The 18,535-nt window shown below is 36.1% G+C and overlaps 1 protein-coding gene and 1 pseudogene across 3 annotated transcripts in view; one reads left to right on the forward strand and one right to left on the reverse strand.

The window, feature by feature from the left end:
• The window catches only part of RB1CC1 (RB1 inducible coiled-coil 1), a 97,578-nt gene that overhangs the window by 23,289 nt on the left and 55,754 nt on the right, over positions 1-18,535 (forward strand). For all 3 annotated transcript variants that reach the window (XR_002482438.1, XM_008066372.2, XM_008066373.2), the window contains exons 6-8: positions 1,344-1,546; positions 3,002-3,428; positions 12,843-13,013. Coding sequence is in view for 2 of the 3 variants with exons in the window: in XM_008066372.2 (XP_008064563.1) it covers positions 1,344-1,546; positions 3,002-3,428; positions 12,843-13,013 (801 nt within the window). In the remaining variant the exon portion in view is untranslated. The remainder of the gene's footprint in view (positions 1-1,343; positions 1,547-3,001; positions 3,429-12,842; positions 13,014-18,535) is intronic.
• Positions 4,685-6,119, reverse strand: LOC103268778 (annotated as a pseudogene).

An 18,535-nucleotide genomic window follows, 5' to 3' on the forward strand; every position in this document is an offset into this window, starting at 1 on the left:
CAGGCGCGCGCTACCACGCCCGGCTGATTTTTTGATTTATTGTAGAGATGAGGTCCCGCTGCCCAGGCGGGTCTCGAACCCGCGGGCTCAGGCAATCCACTCACCTCAACCTCCCAAAGGTGCGGGATTGCAGGCTGAGCCATCGAGCCCTGCTTTATTCGCTATACTTTTGAATCAGCGTGATAGGTTATTTCTAATGTCATGACACACAAGAATCTTGTTGATATCCCTACCTTATAGAGCCTGTTTTACTTCTCATTTATTTTGATAACTAGGTAACCATTGCCACATTTGTGACTAGCCTGTGACAACTGAAAAATAGTAATTTTACATCCATTAATTGAGCAACCTTGTTTACATTTCACCTTATAAACATTTTCCGTATTTTCAATCTTAAAGCATATATTTGATCGTATTCTTCCATGTTAAAGTGTTATTCAGCTGGTGTTTGTTTTCCCTATCTTTGTTTATAATCTTCACACCTCAATACATAAGTGCTGTCACCTTCAGAAAGCTTTGATTTCTCCTTGTCTCTGTTGTGACTTTTATCTCTGTCTTACAGAAGTTATCAGAGGCAGAATAATCTCTTATTTTCTGTCCAACTAAAATCTTGTGACAGAGGCCTTCTCTCCTTCCCCCACCCTCCTTATTGTATTGAGATTCTTACTCTCACTCAGGCTGGAGTGCAGTGGCACACTCAGCTGCTCACCACAGCTTCAACCTCCGGACTCAGGTGATCCTTCCCTCTGTGTCAGCCTCCCGGGTAGCTGACCTTCTCTTATTTATATATCTCTTACTTTGCTTTCTAGTAGTTTATACTTGAAAAATATTTTAATACTTTTTTCTTTAGAACCGAATGTCAAACGTTTGTGTTGAAGCCATTTCCACTGCTTACATAAAATATTTTCTAGAATCTCATTAGGTTACAAAATGTGTTATAGTAGTCTAGTAGATAATATGTTTAGTCTTTATTTTTGCCTTCCGCAAAAATTGTTTTTAAAAGTACGTCAGTCTCATAGGACAGTGACATTTGAGATGGCACACATTAATCATTAGTCTAATCTTTGGAACCACTACTCATCTTCCAGAGGTAACATCTTATGGACTATTTCTCTTGATCATTTCTTACGCTTTCTGCTGAGAAACACCTCAGTATTCATACCCTGTGTTACTTTTAGGTTTTTTCTTATAAGCATGATCAGTGAGATAACTTAAAAACAGTCCTTCAGAAACACTTTTTATAACAATGTTTTGAACGCATTCATGCGTTCATGTTTGTACTCATATGCAGACATGTACACACCAACCATTGCCTTTTACTTTTTTTTCCTCTTTCAATATAGGAAATGTATGAAGTTGCCAAGAAACTTTGTTCTTTTTGTGAAGGTCTTGTCCATGATGAACATCTCCAACACCAAGGCTGGGCTGCAATCATGGCGAATCTGGAGGACTGTTCAAATTCGTACCAAAAGCTACTTTTCAAGTTTGAAAGCATTTATTCAAATTATCTGCAATCCATAGAAGACATCAAATTGAAACTTACACAGTATGTTTGCCATTAAAATGAATAATGAGATGTTTGTTTAAAATACCTTTGAAATTTAGCAGTAATTTTAGTCAGTAATTTTGTATCTTGCAGGCTATACATGTATTATACTTGAACTTTACTTTTTGAGCCTTAATAAACTGTAGTTTTTATATATTTGTAATTTTAAAAATATGGTCAATTAATTTACCATGTGTTTTATGAGTCTTACATTTCTTTTATGTTGTTTTATTTATGAAAAAGTCTCAAAAAAGGCAAGATGTAAAAAGAGCATATCTAATGGGAATGGGAAAGATATCAGACATTGGACAGTGAAGGAAAATTTTAAGTGTCTTTTTAAATATTGCTATCTGGATGCAGGTTTGATGAGCAGAAAAAACTATTCTAGTCTAGCTTTTAAAAAAAATTTTTTTAACTAAAAATTTGTTAAGCCCATTTTTTTAGGATTTCTTATTTACTTCTTTATTTATTTACTGACTCATTATTATGGAATTCTAGTTTTTGACATAAAAATATATGTAATACACATTAGCTCTTTTAAAAAAAGGGCTGTAATTAATGTAAAAATATAGTGATGATTCCACATGAATATAATCCTTATTGAGTATGGGTATGTGCCCATGTATGCTTTCAGTATTTTGTCTTCAATTATTTTTTTTTGGATCTGTGGGACTTTTTTTTTTTAATTACCTTGGCCTTGAATTACAGGCAAGCTAACACGCTCTTTTTTCTCTCTTTTTTTCTTTTTTAAATTCAGCTAATCTCTTCAATTCAGATTTCTCTGTCTTGTGGAATGACTTTTAGATAGAGTTGACCCTTAAGTTGATAATGGGAGAAATATTGGGAGGAAAAGAACAATTAAGACTAGAAAGATTTTTTTAAAGTTTATATGAGAACCTTTTCAAGTAACTATTTTTGGAGAGTCCTACTAGCTATGTCAATTTAATGTAGGAACTTTTGCATCCTGTTTATAGATGTTAAATCAGGATTTTGAATTTTCCCTATGTTTTCAACAACATAAATCTATTTTTGGGTGTAATGAATGCAAGAATTATTCTTATCTTTATTAGGATTGTTATTATCCTGTGCTTTCAGTATCTCATATATTTGATTAAGGAAAAAGGTTATACTTGAAGATTCTTCTGTGATGAATCTGTTTTGTAAATTTGAATTAAGATATAAGGTTTGATCAGAGCCAAGTGTTCACTCATTTCATATAAACTTGCCAGCTTTACTTTAGAGTGATATTTTAGTGTTTAGTCGTATCCTCTCTCTGCTAAACTATACTTTTCTTTTAACGAATAGCTAACTCATAGACTAGTTTATGTATGTATAATGTAATCGAGAAGTAATAAGATTTATGTGTGTAATTATAAAATGTGATTTCATTAAAACATGCTAATTCCTAACTAGAGTAATCTTACTGTTTTACTGACAGATTTTTTATATTTCAAGTTTAGGAACTGCGGTTTCAGTAATGGCCAAGATTCCACTGTTGGAGTGCCTCACCAGACATAGTTACAAGGAATGTTTGGGAAGACTGGATTCTTTACCTGAACATGAAGGCTCAGAAAAATCTGAGATGAAAAGCTCCACTGAACTGGTGCTCTCTCCTGATATGCCTAGAACAACTAGCAAATCCTTGTTAACCTCATTTCAAAAGTCAGTTGAACACGTAACCCCAGATACCACAGATGCTGAAAGGGGTAAAGAAATTAGGGAATCTTGTCAAAGTACTGTTCAGCAAGATGAAACTTCAATAGACACTAAAGACAGTGATCTGCCTTTTTTTAATGTTTCTTTGTTAGACTGGATTAATGTTCAAGATAGACCTAATGATGTGGAATCTTTGGTCAGGAAATGTTTTGATTCTATGAGCAGGGTAAGTACAGTTAATTTGAAATTTCTTGTCTCATACTTTAAATTTTTTATAGTAAATATTTTATACAATAAGAGAGGGTTTTATATTTTCATAGAATAAATGAGTCTTGGAGTAAAACTTTTTAACCTAGGTTACATCCACTTATTTAACCTTATTTATGAATTGACTATAAATTTGTGAATATTATTTGAGGTTATGTAGGTAAAATTTTGAGTGCAATGATGATAATTTACATACAATAAACTACACAGGTCTTAAGTGGTTCATTCAAGAAATGAAAAAAAGAAGATATTGAATATTTCTGTTGCCCAGAAAACCTCCTTGTGCCTCTTTGCAATCTCCATCTCCCTGGAAGGAACCTCTTTCTGCCTTTTTAAGGAAGAAAATTTAAATACTACATCCACATGGGATCTTTAAAATTCAGAACTTTGATGTTGTGTTTTTAGTTGTATTTTATAATTAGAGTGAGCTTGTATTTTGGATTAAGGTCTCCTTCAAACACACTTGAAAACGTTTAAACCTGGAGAATAAACACCTCTTTTTTCCATAAACTGATACAAAACTTTTGAAGCCAGGAAGGACGTTGTTTGACTTGTTTAGGTGATATAGAAATATTAAATAATGTTTTGAAGGCTGCTGTTGTGAAAAGATTGTAGTTAAAAATAGTTAAACTTTTGTTAAGAGGCACTCAATTGGGAAAGAGTTGATCTTTGACTGTTTAGAGAAAGCGCATTGTCTGGGATACTAAGAAAGTTATAGGACATCGTAAAATAGAAAACTTCAAAAAACATCTAGGTTTTGTATTTTTTCCAGCATGAACGAAAAATTTCCTGCTATGGTGTTTTAAAATTTCAGTTTTCAACATAAGAAAATAGCTGTACACATTTAAGTGTTTTTTAATAAAACGATCTTTAAAAAGTTAATGATAATTAGTCTTTGTGGTTCCTAGTAATTCTTTCATATTTTTTCACATAGTATAAATTATATTCTCATGCAGGATTGCATTAAGACTCAGTAGTTCTTAAACAGTGTTACCAAATAACCATATTAATCCCAAACAGCAAAGAAAAATAGTCTTAGTAGTTCACTTTCACTTTGTTGAAGTTGAAGCTGTTCCTTTTGGATATTTTTCCAATTTAATGTGAAGTAGATTGTTAGGGTTTTATTAGTGGATTTATTATGTGGCTATTTAAAATAAAAAATTTTTTGATTTCTTCCAAAGTTAACAGTTGTCAAACAATAGCACTTTTTTTGTATCATCCAGGGATGTCGTGAATAACCAAATGCTCTTTTTGTAGATGATATCTCTCAGTACAATGTAATAAATAAGCATCCTCATTCTTAGCTATGTTACCAGTATACCCTGGAAACAAAGTAAGATGGTTTTCCGGTTCTCATAATCCACTGAACTTTTATTTTATAATCTGAATATTTCCATCATTTATAATTTCTGTTTTGGATAACAGTTGTGACCACCACCTGTTAATGACTGCTTGAAGCTAGTTTAAACCAACTATAGCACATTTCTTCAAATTTGCTTTTTGTTGTTGTTGTTGTTTTTTTTTTTTTGAGTTGGAGTCTCACTCTGTCGCCCAGACTGGAGTGCAGTGGCCGCTCCTGGTCACCGCAGCCTCGACCTGCTGGGCTCCGGCGATCCTTCCGCCTCAGCCTTCCGAGTAGCCGGAATTACAGGCATGCGCTACCACGCCCGGCTGATTTTTTGATTTATTGTAGAGATGAGGTCTTGCTGCCCAGGCGGGTCTCGAGCCCGCGGGCTCAGGCAGTCCACTCACCTCAGCCTCCCAAAGGCGCAGGATTACAGGCTCAAATTTGCTTTTAAGCAGTGACTTTATGAGAGCCAACAAGTCTACACAGCAGATAAGTGAGACATTGGTTTTCATACTGTAAACTATTGAATACAGGAAGGTAGCGTACCACAACTCCAAGATCTAGTTCACTTGTACTTCTTTATCTCCAGAAAGTTAAAGCTACACTCAATCTCAAATTCCTACTGAACAAAACTTGGGCCGTTGTTTCATGGTCCTAAGAAACCTCAGGAAAATACCCCCTATATTGTGATGATGGGCTTTCTGTCTGTAAAGAACCAGAATCACTGGTGTTAATCATATACATTTGACTGTCTTTGCATAGTTTTTCAGGCAGATGTCCTGCACAAACCAGTTCAGGATTTGGAAAGGGATAATAACTTTTATTAAGAGTTGATCACCTTACATGGTTTAATCTTTTCAAAACTTGTCCAACTATTCTATTTATATAAGCAGTCAACTGTTTTCGGGATTCTTACCCTTTTTTATGTTCTTATTAGTGAAATTATAGATTCTTTTTCTAGGAAGATCAGTCGAATGGGCTTCAATATTATTCAAAAGCTCCATTTTTTAATATTGTGGACTTCAGTTGTCAAAAATCTCTTTAATGCCAGCACCTCATGGATTATGATCTGTCCCCAGCAATCTAGAGTAGTATCCCTTGTCTCCCAGGCTAGGCCCCACTCAGGGCCATTCAAACATGTTTGGTATGCACCACATAGGAATTAGCTGGCCGCTGTCCACAATTTCTTGGTGACATCCTATAAGGGAGGAATTTCATTCAATTAAAACAGGAAAGTATATAATACGCAAAAATTACTACCAAAAATAAATGAAGGGTAGTATTCTTGCTAACCGTTGACATTTTCGTAGCCTGAAAATTCTGTTGATGATTGTGGATAATCACATCATTCTGATCATAATAATTAAGGTGTCATTTATTATAATTAATTAAAGCGTGCCAGAAGTGAGAAGGTTATAGAATGTGAGAAATAGGCTTTGTGCTTACCTGTGAAATCTAACAGCATCATAGGTTTTATTCTCTTCATGAGAAAAAGAATGAAACAATGATCCTCTTCTGGTTTAAAAATGAAAAGTCACAAGTATTTATACCTATTGAAAATATAAATTAGCTGTACTGTTATTACTAAGGAATCACATTTTTAACTTTTTTGCAGGATAAAGGTTACTTTGATATAGGGCATAGCAACAGCATCTGAATTCTTTGTGATTGTTCAAGGCCTTAATATTCCAAAAGCAATGCTTTCGTTTGGTTTTACTCATTTGTTATAAAATAGTGCCTGTAGTATATCACTCAGTTTCCATGTATGCATTAGATTTTTTAAAAAATACTTGTTCTAAAACAGTGAAAATCCATTTTGGGAATTTTTTTTTTATATTTTTGCTTGTACTTTATAAAATATGTGACCTGTAAATCAGGTATTTGCTTAATAAGTGGTACTTTGCCTTGATGTGTTTTTATTAGAGTAATATTTTTTTCTTCAGTAGCCCTGTGTATTTTTTTTCTTGATAACATCACATTTCTTTCTTCTTTTTTTTAACTTTTAATTTTTTATTTTAAAGATATGGGTTACAAATCAGGCTTAGGTATACAAATGTTCATTGTGTAGGAACCCTTGTTGATGAGGTGTGCCCCACTTCCCCAGGCAGATTTCCACTACTGCCAATCCCCCCTTTTACCATCCTGTACCCCTGCAGTTTCCCACTACTGCCAATCCTTTTCTTATGGTATTATGATAATTGTTCAAGGTTCACTTATGAGTGAGAACATGTGATACTCAATTCTTTTTTCTGTGAAAGATCATTCAGTATTATAGACTCTTAGTCCATCCAGGTTGCTGTGAAGTTTATGATTTTGTTGTTCTTTATGGCTGTGTAATATTCCATCATGTATATATACCACATTTTTTAAATCCAATCCTGTTTGATGGGCAGCACAGTTGGTTCCACGTTCTTGCACTGTGAGCACTGCTGCGATAAACATACACGTATGGCTATCTTTTTTATAGAGTGATTTGAGTTCTTCTGGATATGTTCCCAGTAGGGGGATTGCGGGGTAATATGGAAGGTCGATTTTTAGATCTTTTAGGAATCGCCACACTGAGGTTGCACTAGTTTACACTCCCACCAACAGTGTAGAAGTGTTCCCTTTTCGCCACATCCTCTCCAACATCTGTTGTTTTTTGATTTATTGATGATGGCCATCCTGACTGGAGTTAGGTGATATCTCAGTTTTAACTTGATTTTCTTTGATGACTAGTGAGGCCAAGCATTTTTTCTTGTATCTATTGGCTGCTCGTATGCCTTCTTTTGAGAAGTGTCTTCTCATATCTTTTGCCCACTTTGTAATGGGGCTGTTTGTTTTTTTCTTTTCGGCACAGTTGAGTTCCTTGTAGATCCTAGATTTTAGGCCTTTGTCAGACATAACAGTTGGCAAATATTTTTTCCCAGTGTGTGGGCTGTCTCCCTGCTCTCTTGATGGTTTCTTTGGCTTTACAGAAGCTTTTCAGTTTGATGAGGTCCCACTTGTGCTTCTTATCTCTTATGGCACGGGCACTTGGGGTTTCGATCAGGAATTGGTTGCCAGTTCCAATTTTCATATGGGTGTCTCCTGCATTATCTAAGGTTCTTATAGTTTGATGTTTTACATTTAGGTTTTTGATCCAGTTACAGTTGACTTATGTGTATGGTGATAGGTAGGCATCTTGTTTTAGTCTTCTGCAGCTTTCCCAGCACCATTTACTGAATAGGTTCTCCTCTCCCCAGTGGTTGGTGGTGGAGGCTTTGTCGAAGCTGAGTTGGTTGAGAAATTGAGGTTTTGCTTCTGGAATCTCTATCCCATTCCATTGGTCTATATGCCTGTTCTTGCACCAATACCAGACTGTTTTGATCATTATAGCTTTATAATAATAGAGTTTAAAGTCTGGGAATGTGATACCTCCTGCTTTGTTTCCTCCCCGCCCCCCACTAAGGATTGTTTTGGTGATTCATGGTCGTTTGTTTCCATATGAATTCCTGTATTGTCGTTTCCAGGTCTGAAAAGAATGATGCTGGTAATTTAATGGTTATTGCTTTAAATCTGTAGATTGCCTTTGATAGGATGGACATCTTAACAATGTTGATTTTTCCAGTCCATGAGCATGGAATTTTTTTCCATTTGTTTGTGTTATCTTTGATTTCTTTGAGCAGTGTTTTGTTGTTTTCATTGTAATGCTTTTTCACGTCTCTGGTTCGGAAGATGCCAAAGCATTTCTTTTTTTTTCTTCTGTCTATTGTGAATGGGATTGTGCTTTTAATTTGAGTTTTTGTTTGTTTATTGTTGGTGTATAGAAATTTGACTGTCTTTTGCACATTGATTTTATACCCTGAGACTTTGCCAAAGTCCTTTATCAGTGCAAGGAGGTTTTTGACAGATTCTCTTGGGTTTTCGAGGTATAGAATCATGTCATCTACAAAGAGGGATAATTTGACTTCTCTTTTCCTATTTGGATACCCCTGATAATCTCTTGTTTGATTACTCTAGCTAGGACTTCCAATACTAAGTTGAACAGGAGGGGTGAGAGTGGGCATCCTTGTCTTGTTCCAGTTTTCAGGGGAAATGGTTCCAATTTCTGTCTGTTTAACAGTATGTTGATGCCACCACATTTGTAAAGATTGAACAGAGTATAGGTTTCTCTCTGATCGAAGATACTTCCTTTTTCTCCCATGTTTATTAAATAGTTGTCCAAAACAACTGACATCTGATAGTGTGTTTGCCAATGAAATAATAAAAAGTGTCAAGGTTTGATATTTTTCTGTAAAATAAAATTTTGTCTAAAACCATCATTTTTGTAGACTAATCTCAATTTTAACAGTATTTTTAACATGCATTTTCAACTACCAAATTATTATCTTTCTTAGGAAATTAGTTGAGACATTGATTTTGTTTTGCTTTTTAATTTTTGTATTTTAAAGATGTGGGGTGCAGTCTAGGATTAGTACAAGTGATCATCACACAGGCCTCCCTTTGGTACCTACTTTGCCTGGTTTGAGATCAGGTACTCTTATTGATGTTGTGTGCCCTTCCTACTCCCCCCACCTCCCGCGAGCGCGCTATCCTGCTACTGCCAATCTTTTTCTTACAGTACTATGCTAAATGTTAAGGGTCCTCTTATGGGTGAGAACATGTGGTTCTGTATTCTTTGTTTCTGTGATAGATCACTGAGTATTATAGATTCTGAATCCATCCAAGTTGCTGTGAAGTCCATATGTTTGTCCCTTATGGCTGTGTAATACTCCATTGTGTATATGTACCACAGTCCAGTTTCGATGGGCAGCACAGTTGGTTCCATGTTTTTGCTGTTGTGAAGAGTGCTGCAATAAATATGCGTGTGCAAGTATATTTTTTGTAGAATGATTAATGTTCCTCTGGGTATATTTTCAGGAGTGGGATTGCTAGGTCATATGGAAGGTCAATGAGACATAGGTTCATTTTAGAACTTGGGATTTGTAATCATAGACTCAGATCTAGGCATTGCTTTTCATTTACTACTTCTGTCGTGTCTTTTTTTTTGTTGTTTATTTTTGAGTTGGAGTCTTACTCTGTCACCCAGGTTGGAGTGCAGTGGCACACTCACAGCCACCCCAGTGTTGACCTGCTGGTCTCCAGCGATCCTTCCTCCTCAGCCTTCCAAGTAGCCTGAACTATAGGCACGCACTACCACTCCTGGCTAGTTTTTTATTTATTGTAGAGATGAGGTCTCACCAAGTTGTCTGGGCTGGTCTCAAACCCGCGGGCTCAGGCAATCCATTCACCTCGGTCTCCCAATGTACTGGGATTACAGGCTGAGTCATCAAGCCTGGCCTACGTCTGTCATTCTTAATAAGCCAGTTAACAATTTGAATCTCCTGTTTTATAATTGTTTGATTGTGAGATACTAGTTTTATGAATTATTTAGTTCTTCTCCCAATCTTAATCTTTCAGGAGAATCTTAGAATCATTGCTGCATTTTTTATAGACTCACTTATTTTCTTAGATTTCTGTGTGTCCTTGCTAGAATGACTCTCAGGTGTTCTGTATCAGATTATACTACAAAAGACAGATGTGATTCATGTTTATGAAAACTAATGATTGGAAGTGTATACACTTAGCTCATTTCTAAGCTTTCCAAATTAATGCTAGCATAATTTATTGAACCTTAGTATTTCTCTCAGGCAACCTGTGATCACAAGTTAAGGAGTACTATTGCTTACTCTGTGCAGTGGGGGTAGGTTTGCAGGTGGGATATTTAAGAATGGAGAGTATAAGAAACTTTTACTTTTATAATTTTTTCTCAGGCAACACTGGATGTCAAAGAAAGTCTGAGAGTAAAAATTAGTGTAGTACTAAGTGTTAATTGTTAAAAATTGACTAAATAATTATTAATGTGACTTTGTGGTTTAAATATATCATCTAAAACATCCCTTTTATTATTTTATTTAGAAATTCAAATTTTCTATGGACAAATGTAATAAAATATTAAGTACAGTAAGATTTTTTAAAGTTAGTTTATATAAATTGTATTCAGGAATATAAAATACTCTTCCATATTTGTCAGTGCTGTTATAGTATATGTTCAGTGAATTGTGAAATATAGAAATATATCTAGGAGCTTTAGTTTTTGGTTTATCTTCTTTAAATCATTACTATACTAAGTTTATGTATAGTGGTACTTTTACCCAGGTTGAAATTTGAACTAATTTTAGTATCTTTTTTCAGTCTTTTTCTTATCCTAATAATTTATAACCAAACTTGCATTTGAGTAGTACTTTGGAATAGAAATGTGTGCATATAGGACTTAGTTACCACAAAGTTGAGAAAAGTAAGAAAATGTTCACACTATGCATAAATTTTACTTCCAACAATACTGCAAAAGAATTGCTGCCTATTTTTAAGTAACAGTTCTGTTGCTTTTTGGTGGTGGTAAAAAAGGCAACCTCTCGTGGTCCATACTGAATTCCTGATAAAAACAATAGAATATTTCAGTTTTAATTCCTTTTGTATGCTCTCTGTGTATAAGACATCATACAGTAAATAAATCACAGTTAGTTTGACTTTAGAGATTAGAGAAAGTATCATGAAGAAGGTGGTATTTGATTTGGAACTTTATTTTATTTTTTGTTGGAGACAGCGTCTGTTCTGTTGGCCACGCTGGAGTGCAGGGGCAGGATCTTGGCTTCCTGTAGCCAAGACCTCCTGGGCTCAAGTGATCCTTCCTACCACACCTAGCTGTTCCTCTTTACAATTTTTTGAGAGATAGAGATTCACTGGGTTAACCTACTGACCTGGAACTCTTGACCTCAAGCAATCCTACCTCAGCCTCGAAGTGCTGGGATTACAGGCATGAACCACTGCACCCAGCTTTGAGTGAGATCTTTAAATAGGACAGAGATATCCTTAAACAGCACAAGCAGTGTCAACAAAGATCAGAGAGAGAGAAACAACAGTTTATCTTGAAATGATAGGCAATTCAGCTTGTAAAGATGAGAGGCCTGGAAATATTTTCTCTGGTATCAAGTCACTGAAGGCTTTATATATTGTATGTTTATTGGATGTTGTTTGTGGGCAGAAGGAAGCTGTTTGGGTGTTTTAGTGGGTACAATCATAAGTCAGTAATAGAAAATATCATGGTAGATACCTACTTGTAGATAGAAGCAAGCAGTCAGAAACAGTTTGAGAATTTGTGAGATCGATAAGGAATTAAGGAAGGTTTGAAAGCATTTCCATATAAATTAAATTAATGCTGAAGTCCTATAGTGAGTAGTAAAAATGAGCTAAGGACAAAGTCCTTCTGGATCATCTGTATTTAAAAATTAGAGGTACGAAGCCAGAGAAGGATGTTGTGAAGGAACCAGTGGAAGTGGTGTTTTAAAGCCTGTAGGTTCTGACAAGGTTGCCTGCTATGCTGAACAGTCAAGAGCCTCGAGAGAAGCAAGGTCATTGGTAATCTTTGGCCGAGCAGTCTTTATGGGACATGCTGACAAAAGGCAACCAATATAAAATACTCTTTCAGGGAAAAAGTGTTTAGTGTCCCAGCACATTTTCATAATTAAAGCCAGGGAACAGGAGAGATGGAAGAAAAAGGAAGCATAGGTGATCAAGCAGATTCCTGGAGGGGATAGAGACTGAGAATAAAGAGTTTTATCTTCTGTCTCCAGAAAGTGGGTGCATTTGCCTGAGAAAGCTGTTAAATTTTAAAGAGATTTTGAATTGATAAGAGAATGACATTATGATGTACTTTATAAGACCTTGAAAATACCATTTTCTGAGGACATTGAGATTTGATTAAATTGTGGCATTGATTGAAATGTGGGATTCCTGAAACAATTGCTAATTATATTTTATATTTCTAGTGTATTTAGTGTTATTAGGACATTTATCCTATTCTTGACTGACTTGTGGAAGTATTACCTAGATTTCCTCTGCTTTTGCTTTTCTGTTTTTTTCTCTTATCACTTCTACTTTCTTTGAAACTGTGTAACAGAACAGTGTGAAATATTTTAAACTATTTCTGAAAATTTTATATGGACTTGTTTCCTTGCCTTTTAGCTTGATCCAAGGATTATTAGGCCATTTATAGCAGAATGCCGTCAAACTATTGCCAAACTTGATAATCAGAATATGAAAGCCATTAAAGGGCTTGAAGATCGCTTGTATGCTCTGGACCAGATGATCGCTAGCTGCGGCAGATTGGTGAATGAACAGAAAGAGCTCGCTCAGGTACCTATTTTAGACTTCTCTCAGGAAAAGCGTTTGTAGTTTTTCTGTACAATATCAATTTGTTATGCACCATAGGTTTGCTTCATCCTTGAATGTTCTTAATGCATTATTACTGTTCCATGTAAGAATGACGAAAGGTGGTTGAGTTAACTCAGGCTAATGTAGATAAACTGTGAAAATTTGAAACTGGGGTGGGGGGGAATCAACATTTTTTAATATTTTAAAAGCGTATGATAAAATCAGTAATCGTACTAAACATTCATGTATCTCCTGTTCCCCCTTGATACAAGTAAAATTGAAAATTTTATTTTATTTACTTGTTTGTTTACTTTATTTATTTATTTTGAGTTAGAGTCTCACTCTGTTGCCTAGGCTGAAGTGCAGTGGCACACTCATGACCACCACAGTCTCAACCTGGTGGACTCAGTTGATCCTTCTGCCTCAGCCTTCCAAGTAGCTGTAACCACAAGTGGTGTGCCACCACATCCAACTAATTTTTTAATTTATTGTAGAGATGAGGTCTTGCCAAACTGCCCAGGCTCATCTTGAACCCCCGGTCTCAGGCAGTCATCTCATCTCTGCCTCTCAAAGTGCTGGGATTACAGACGTGAGCCACCGCACCTGGCGGAAAACTAAAATTTTAAACAGAAAATATGGAATCATGAAGAATTGACTAATGCTTAGGTTTTAGGTCTGATTTTATGCAATGTTCCAGTGAAGAACTTTGTCAGTTGTTTTAAAGGCAGTTGATGGAATGGCAATGAGTGGTAAACCTGGACATTTCCCCCCAGTCTAGTGCCTTTAAAACATTCGTGACTACTTGTCCTCCACCCATCATGACAAGTTCTGTGGCAAAACAGCCCACAGCCACAAAGTTGAATGTTACAGTCTGATTCTAGGGCATGCTTTTCTATTTTAACATTCCTCTGCCAGTATTCCTCCTAAATGTACTCTTTTGTTAGAACATATGAATAATGAAACCCCTTATATTAGTTTTTCTTTTGTAAGTAAAACTTACATTCTTCATGTAGTCAAGGCTGATATAGTGTGTCCTTTAATATTTCCTTTCAGTGATAAATTCAGTATTGTCATTTGAAAATGTCTTTATTGGGCAACCCCCTCAGGGTCCCCTACCACTCTGGGCGCTTTTCTGTCCTCTTAATAAATCCTGTTCTCTCAAAAAAAAAAAAAGAAAATGTCTTTATTAAATCACCTTGATTTCTGGAAGGTAATTTTGATTGGTACACATAGAATTCTAGATTGTTAACGTTTTCCTTTTAGTATTTCCTTTGCCTTTGGTTTGACTTTTAGCAGTTTTACTATGACGCGATATGATGTGGTGGTTATGTTTTTCGTGCATTGGGCTTGTAGTGCTCCCTGAATCTGTAGCTTAAGGATTTACACCATTTGGGAAAATTCCCAGTCAGTTTCTCTTCAAAGCTTGCTTTGTTTCCCTCTCACTTGCTTTTCCTTCTCCTTCAGTGATTCTCGTTGCACATATATTAGACCTTTCACCACATCCATTTTATTTACACTTGTTTGCAATATGTTTTACTCTTTCTGGGCTTTATTCTAAATATTTACTTTTGACCCGTTTTTGTTATTTTTCAGCTCTGCAATTTCAGTTTCCCCCTTTCCTAACCTCCCTCTTCCCCTTTAAATATAGGATCTTGCTGTGTTGACCAGGCTGGTCTTAAGCTTCGGCCTCAAGCAGTCCCCTCGCTTTGACCTCCTAATGTGCTAGTATTAATAGGCATGAACCACTGGTTGTTTTGCATATATATATATATATATATATATATATATATAGTTTCAAACTCTTTACCAAAATATTCAAGTCTTAGCCATCCATCATCTCCGATCACATTACATTGAGTAATTTCAAAGTTTTTCTCTGTTAACTCCATTACGTGTGCCTATGACTCTGTTTATATCTTGTGTTGTTTCTTACGGTTTTCATTCCTGTGGTCTCTGTCATTTCATGTACCAGGTTATTTTTGATAAGAAAAACCAAAGACATATTATTCGGTCTTAGGATAGATAGCATTTTCTTCTACAGAGAATTTGTTTGCTTTTGGCCTGTGCTAGGGACAGCTGCACTCCTAAACTACTTTCATCAACATTCAGAGATTTAGATGATTGCAAGTTGGTCTTTCAGTTCTTGGGATCGCAAGTTTACTACTGATTTATCCTCAGTCATAGTAGGTGGCTTTTAAGGATCTGAATGCATTCCATTCAAGTGTGTTCCGTTGTCCCTTCCTTTGGCTCTGATCTTCAGTTTTTTCTCTCCTGGCTCTGCAGGAACTCGGGAGTTACAGACTCCTTATTCAGCACTTCAGGTTTCAGCAGAAGTCCCCAGGGCAGAGCATTCCTATTTGCCTGACTTCTGTCTCCTGGTTTCCTTCTTCTGGATCTTGACCCTTTTGCTGTGCCTGGCTTCTTCATGCTTTCTTAGATCTCTCATCCCTAAAGCCTCAGCAGCTCAGGGAACAATATCATTACATTACGGGCTACCACTACTACAGGAAGTTGCATTTTCACTCATCATTTGTTTTAGTTTTTCCTTTTTTTGGAGTCATGGTCTCACTCTCACCCAGGCATTGGCATGATCATGGCCCACCCCAGCCTCAACCTCCTGGAATCAGGTGATCCTTCCACCTTAGGTTCCCAGGTAGGTTGTACCACCATGTCCAACTAGGTTTTTTTGTTTGGTTGTTTTTTTAATTTGGAGTCTCACTCTGTGGCTCAGGCTGGAATGCAGTGAGTGGCACGCTCACGGCCACCACAGCTGGGCTTGGGATCCTTCCGCCTCAGCCTTCCAAGTAGCTAGAACTGCAGGCATGTGCTGCCATATCTGGCTAATCTAGTATTTCTTAAGGTACAGTGTTCAGTAATGGAATTGCTGGACTAAGGTGTCTATATATTTCACGTATTAATTGATAATGTTTTAATGTTTAATCTTCCATAAAGCCAAAATTGGTCAACATTCTCAGTAGATAATAGAAGAGTAACTTCCCTTTTTATCAGTTTGCCATGAATTTACTCTGAATTATCATTTGCCAAATTTTATCTTAACGTTTTATAATAAATGACCATACATAGTCTGGATAATTTTTTTGTCTATTGTAAATCATACAGATATTGTCTGTCCCTCTCTTTGATGTAAATGTATTCAGCTTGTAATACAGGAACCTTAAATTTTGATATCAGATTTGTTCTCATATTTTTTCATATGTAGTTTTATGAAACCATAATTACTTTAAAATTTTCCAGAATTCTTTTTATTGTTTCTCAGATTGAATAAACCAGAGTTTCTAACTCTCTTATCTTACTCTATTCTTCTCTCTCTTCCTTTCCTTGCTCCCTGAATCTAGATTGGTTTTTTTTTTAATTACTGATATTTCTACTGCTTTATGACTCTTTAAATTGTCTATAGTTTATCGGGTAAATAAATTGAATAGGTTTATGTTTGGTGGTAATATAAAAAGAAATTTATTGCTGATGTTATTTTCACATTCACATAAGATTCAGCAGTGGAGTTTTATCATACAAGGGTAGGTCATTTTTCTGCGATATGGTTGTTATGATAAATTGGATGAGAGTATTACTTTATTTTCTCAAAATAATGGGAGAATGTGTTTTTCAAAAAATATTTGAAGGCCAGATGCAATGGCTCATGTCTGTAATCCCAGCACTTTGGGAGACTGAAGCAGGAGAATTACTTGAACCCAGAAGTTCAGAACCAACCTGGGACACATAGTGAGACCGAATCTCTACAGAAAAAAAATAATTTAGCTAGGCATGGTGGTGCGTGCTTGTAGTTCCAGCTACTCTGTAGTCTGAGGCAGAAAGATCGCCTGAACCCAGGAAGTCGAACCCATCCAACCTGGGTGACAGTGAAATACTTTAAAAAAAAAAAAAAAATTTTGAGCTTTTCTTATTTGCTTTCAAAGTCTGACCATTTAATATTCCCGAGTCCAAACTCTAATAAAATTCAGTAAATATCCCTTATGCTGTTCCCAGGGAAATCTCAAAATTAATTTTTGCTCTTATGATCACAGAGCATTCTGTTTAAACATCTTGTGTCCCTCTAATTTACTTGCCTTATTTTGCTAGAGTTTTAAATGATAGTAACTCATAGAATTTGTTTAGAATACCTAATGAAAAATAGAGATAATACCCTTTATTTTCTTATCAAATCTCCTTTAAAGAAAAATGTATATTTTAGAAAATATTTATTCTTTGGTTTTGATGTATGAGTATTTTTTATTTTTATTTTTATTTTTTGAGTAGAAGTATCACTCTGTCACCAAACTGGAGTCCAGTGGCATACTCACAGCCACTGCAACCACAACCCGCTGGGCTCAGGTGATCCTTCTGCCTCAGCCTTCCAAGTAGCTGGAGCCACAGGCGCACACTAGCATGCTCAGCTAATTTTTAAAATTTATTATAGACATGAGATCTCAGCAGGTTGCCCAGGCTGGTCTCAATCCTCTGGACTTAGGGAATCTTTCGCCTCTGCCTCCCAAAGTACTGGGATTACAGGTGTGCGCCACTGTGCCTGGCCATTATATTCTTTTTAAACACTGAAAGGCAATTATTGTAATTATTTAAGTTTTCCAGTGACTGTTTTTTGGTAATCCTAAGTACTCATGATGAGTGTATGTAGAAGTCATCCAGATTGCCTGGTTGCATATTGAGAGCAAAATTGAAAGACAGTTATGTAGGCCCTAAAGTAGACAGGTTTCAACTGGGCATTGAGTGAATCTGAATGTGATAGGATTTGATTCAGTAAGTTTATTATCAGGGAGCTCATGAGAGAAGAGGGGTGGGGTACTTGTGAAATGAGATGGTATGTAGTCAGTGGGACTTTTCACACCTGTATTGCCATGTATTTGGTTGCCAGGGGATGTACAGTCAGGGTTTTAAGTGAAATGTCATTTCCATCAAGCTTTCCCAATCTTGAAACTTGATCATATCAGGTTTATTTTCCCTATACTTTTCCTGTATCACAGTTGTAACTAAACTATTACATTCTTGTAGTACATTCTCTTCTCTTAGAATATGAACTCCAAATAGGTAGGACTCCGCTCTGTCTTTCATTGCTCTATCCTTGAGGCCTTTTCACGCACTAACCTACACATAATAGGAGCTTATTAATACTTAATAGAATGAGAATTTAGATTTGTGTTTGAGTTTGAGAAATGTTAAAATTCTCATTAATCTCTTGCTGGTCTGGAATTTTTCAGATTTTATTATTCGCAGATGTCACTTCTGTTGCTTTTGATGCTGCTAATAGAATTCCCCACTGCAGATATTTTATTTATAAGCATTTCCTTTAGAATGTGGTTGGTGAAAGTAGGTAAATTTTGATTAGCCAGTTTTAGAAGTCCATTTTATAAGCCGGGCTCGTTGGCTCAGCCTGTAATCCCGCGCCTTTGGGAGGCTGAGGTGAGTGGATTGCCTGAGCCCGCGGGTTCGAGACCCGCCTGGGCAGCGAGACCTCATCTCTACAATAAATT

The sequence above is a fragment of the Carlito syrichta genome, unplaced genomic scaffold, assembly GCF_000164805.1.
Source record: "Carlito syrichta isolate Samal-C Ts95f unplaced genomic scaffold, Tarsius_syrichta-2.0.1 Scaffold308897, whole genome shotgun sequence".
Lineage (NCBI taxonomy): Eukaryota > Metazoa > Chordata > Mammalia > Primates > Tarsiidae > Carlito > Carlito syrichta.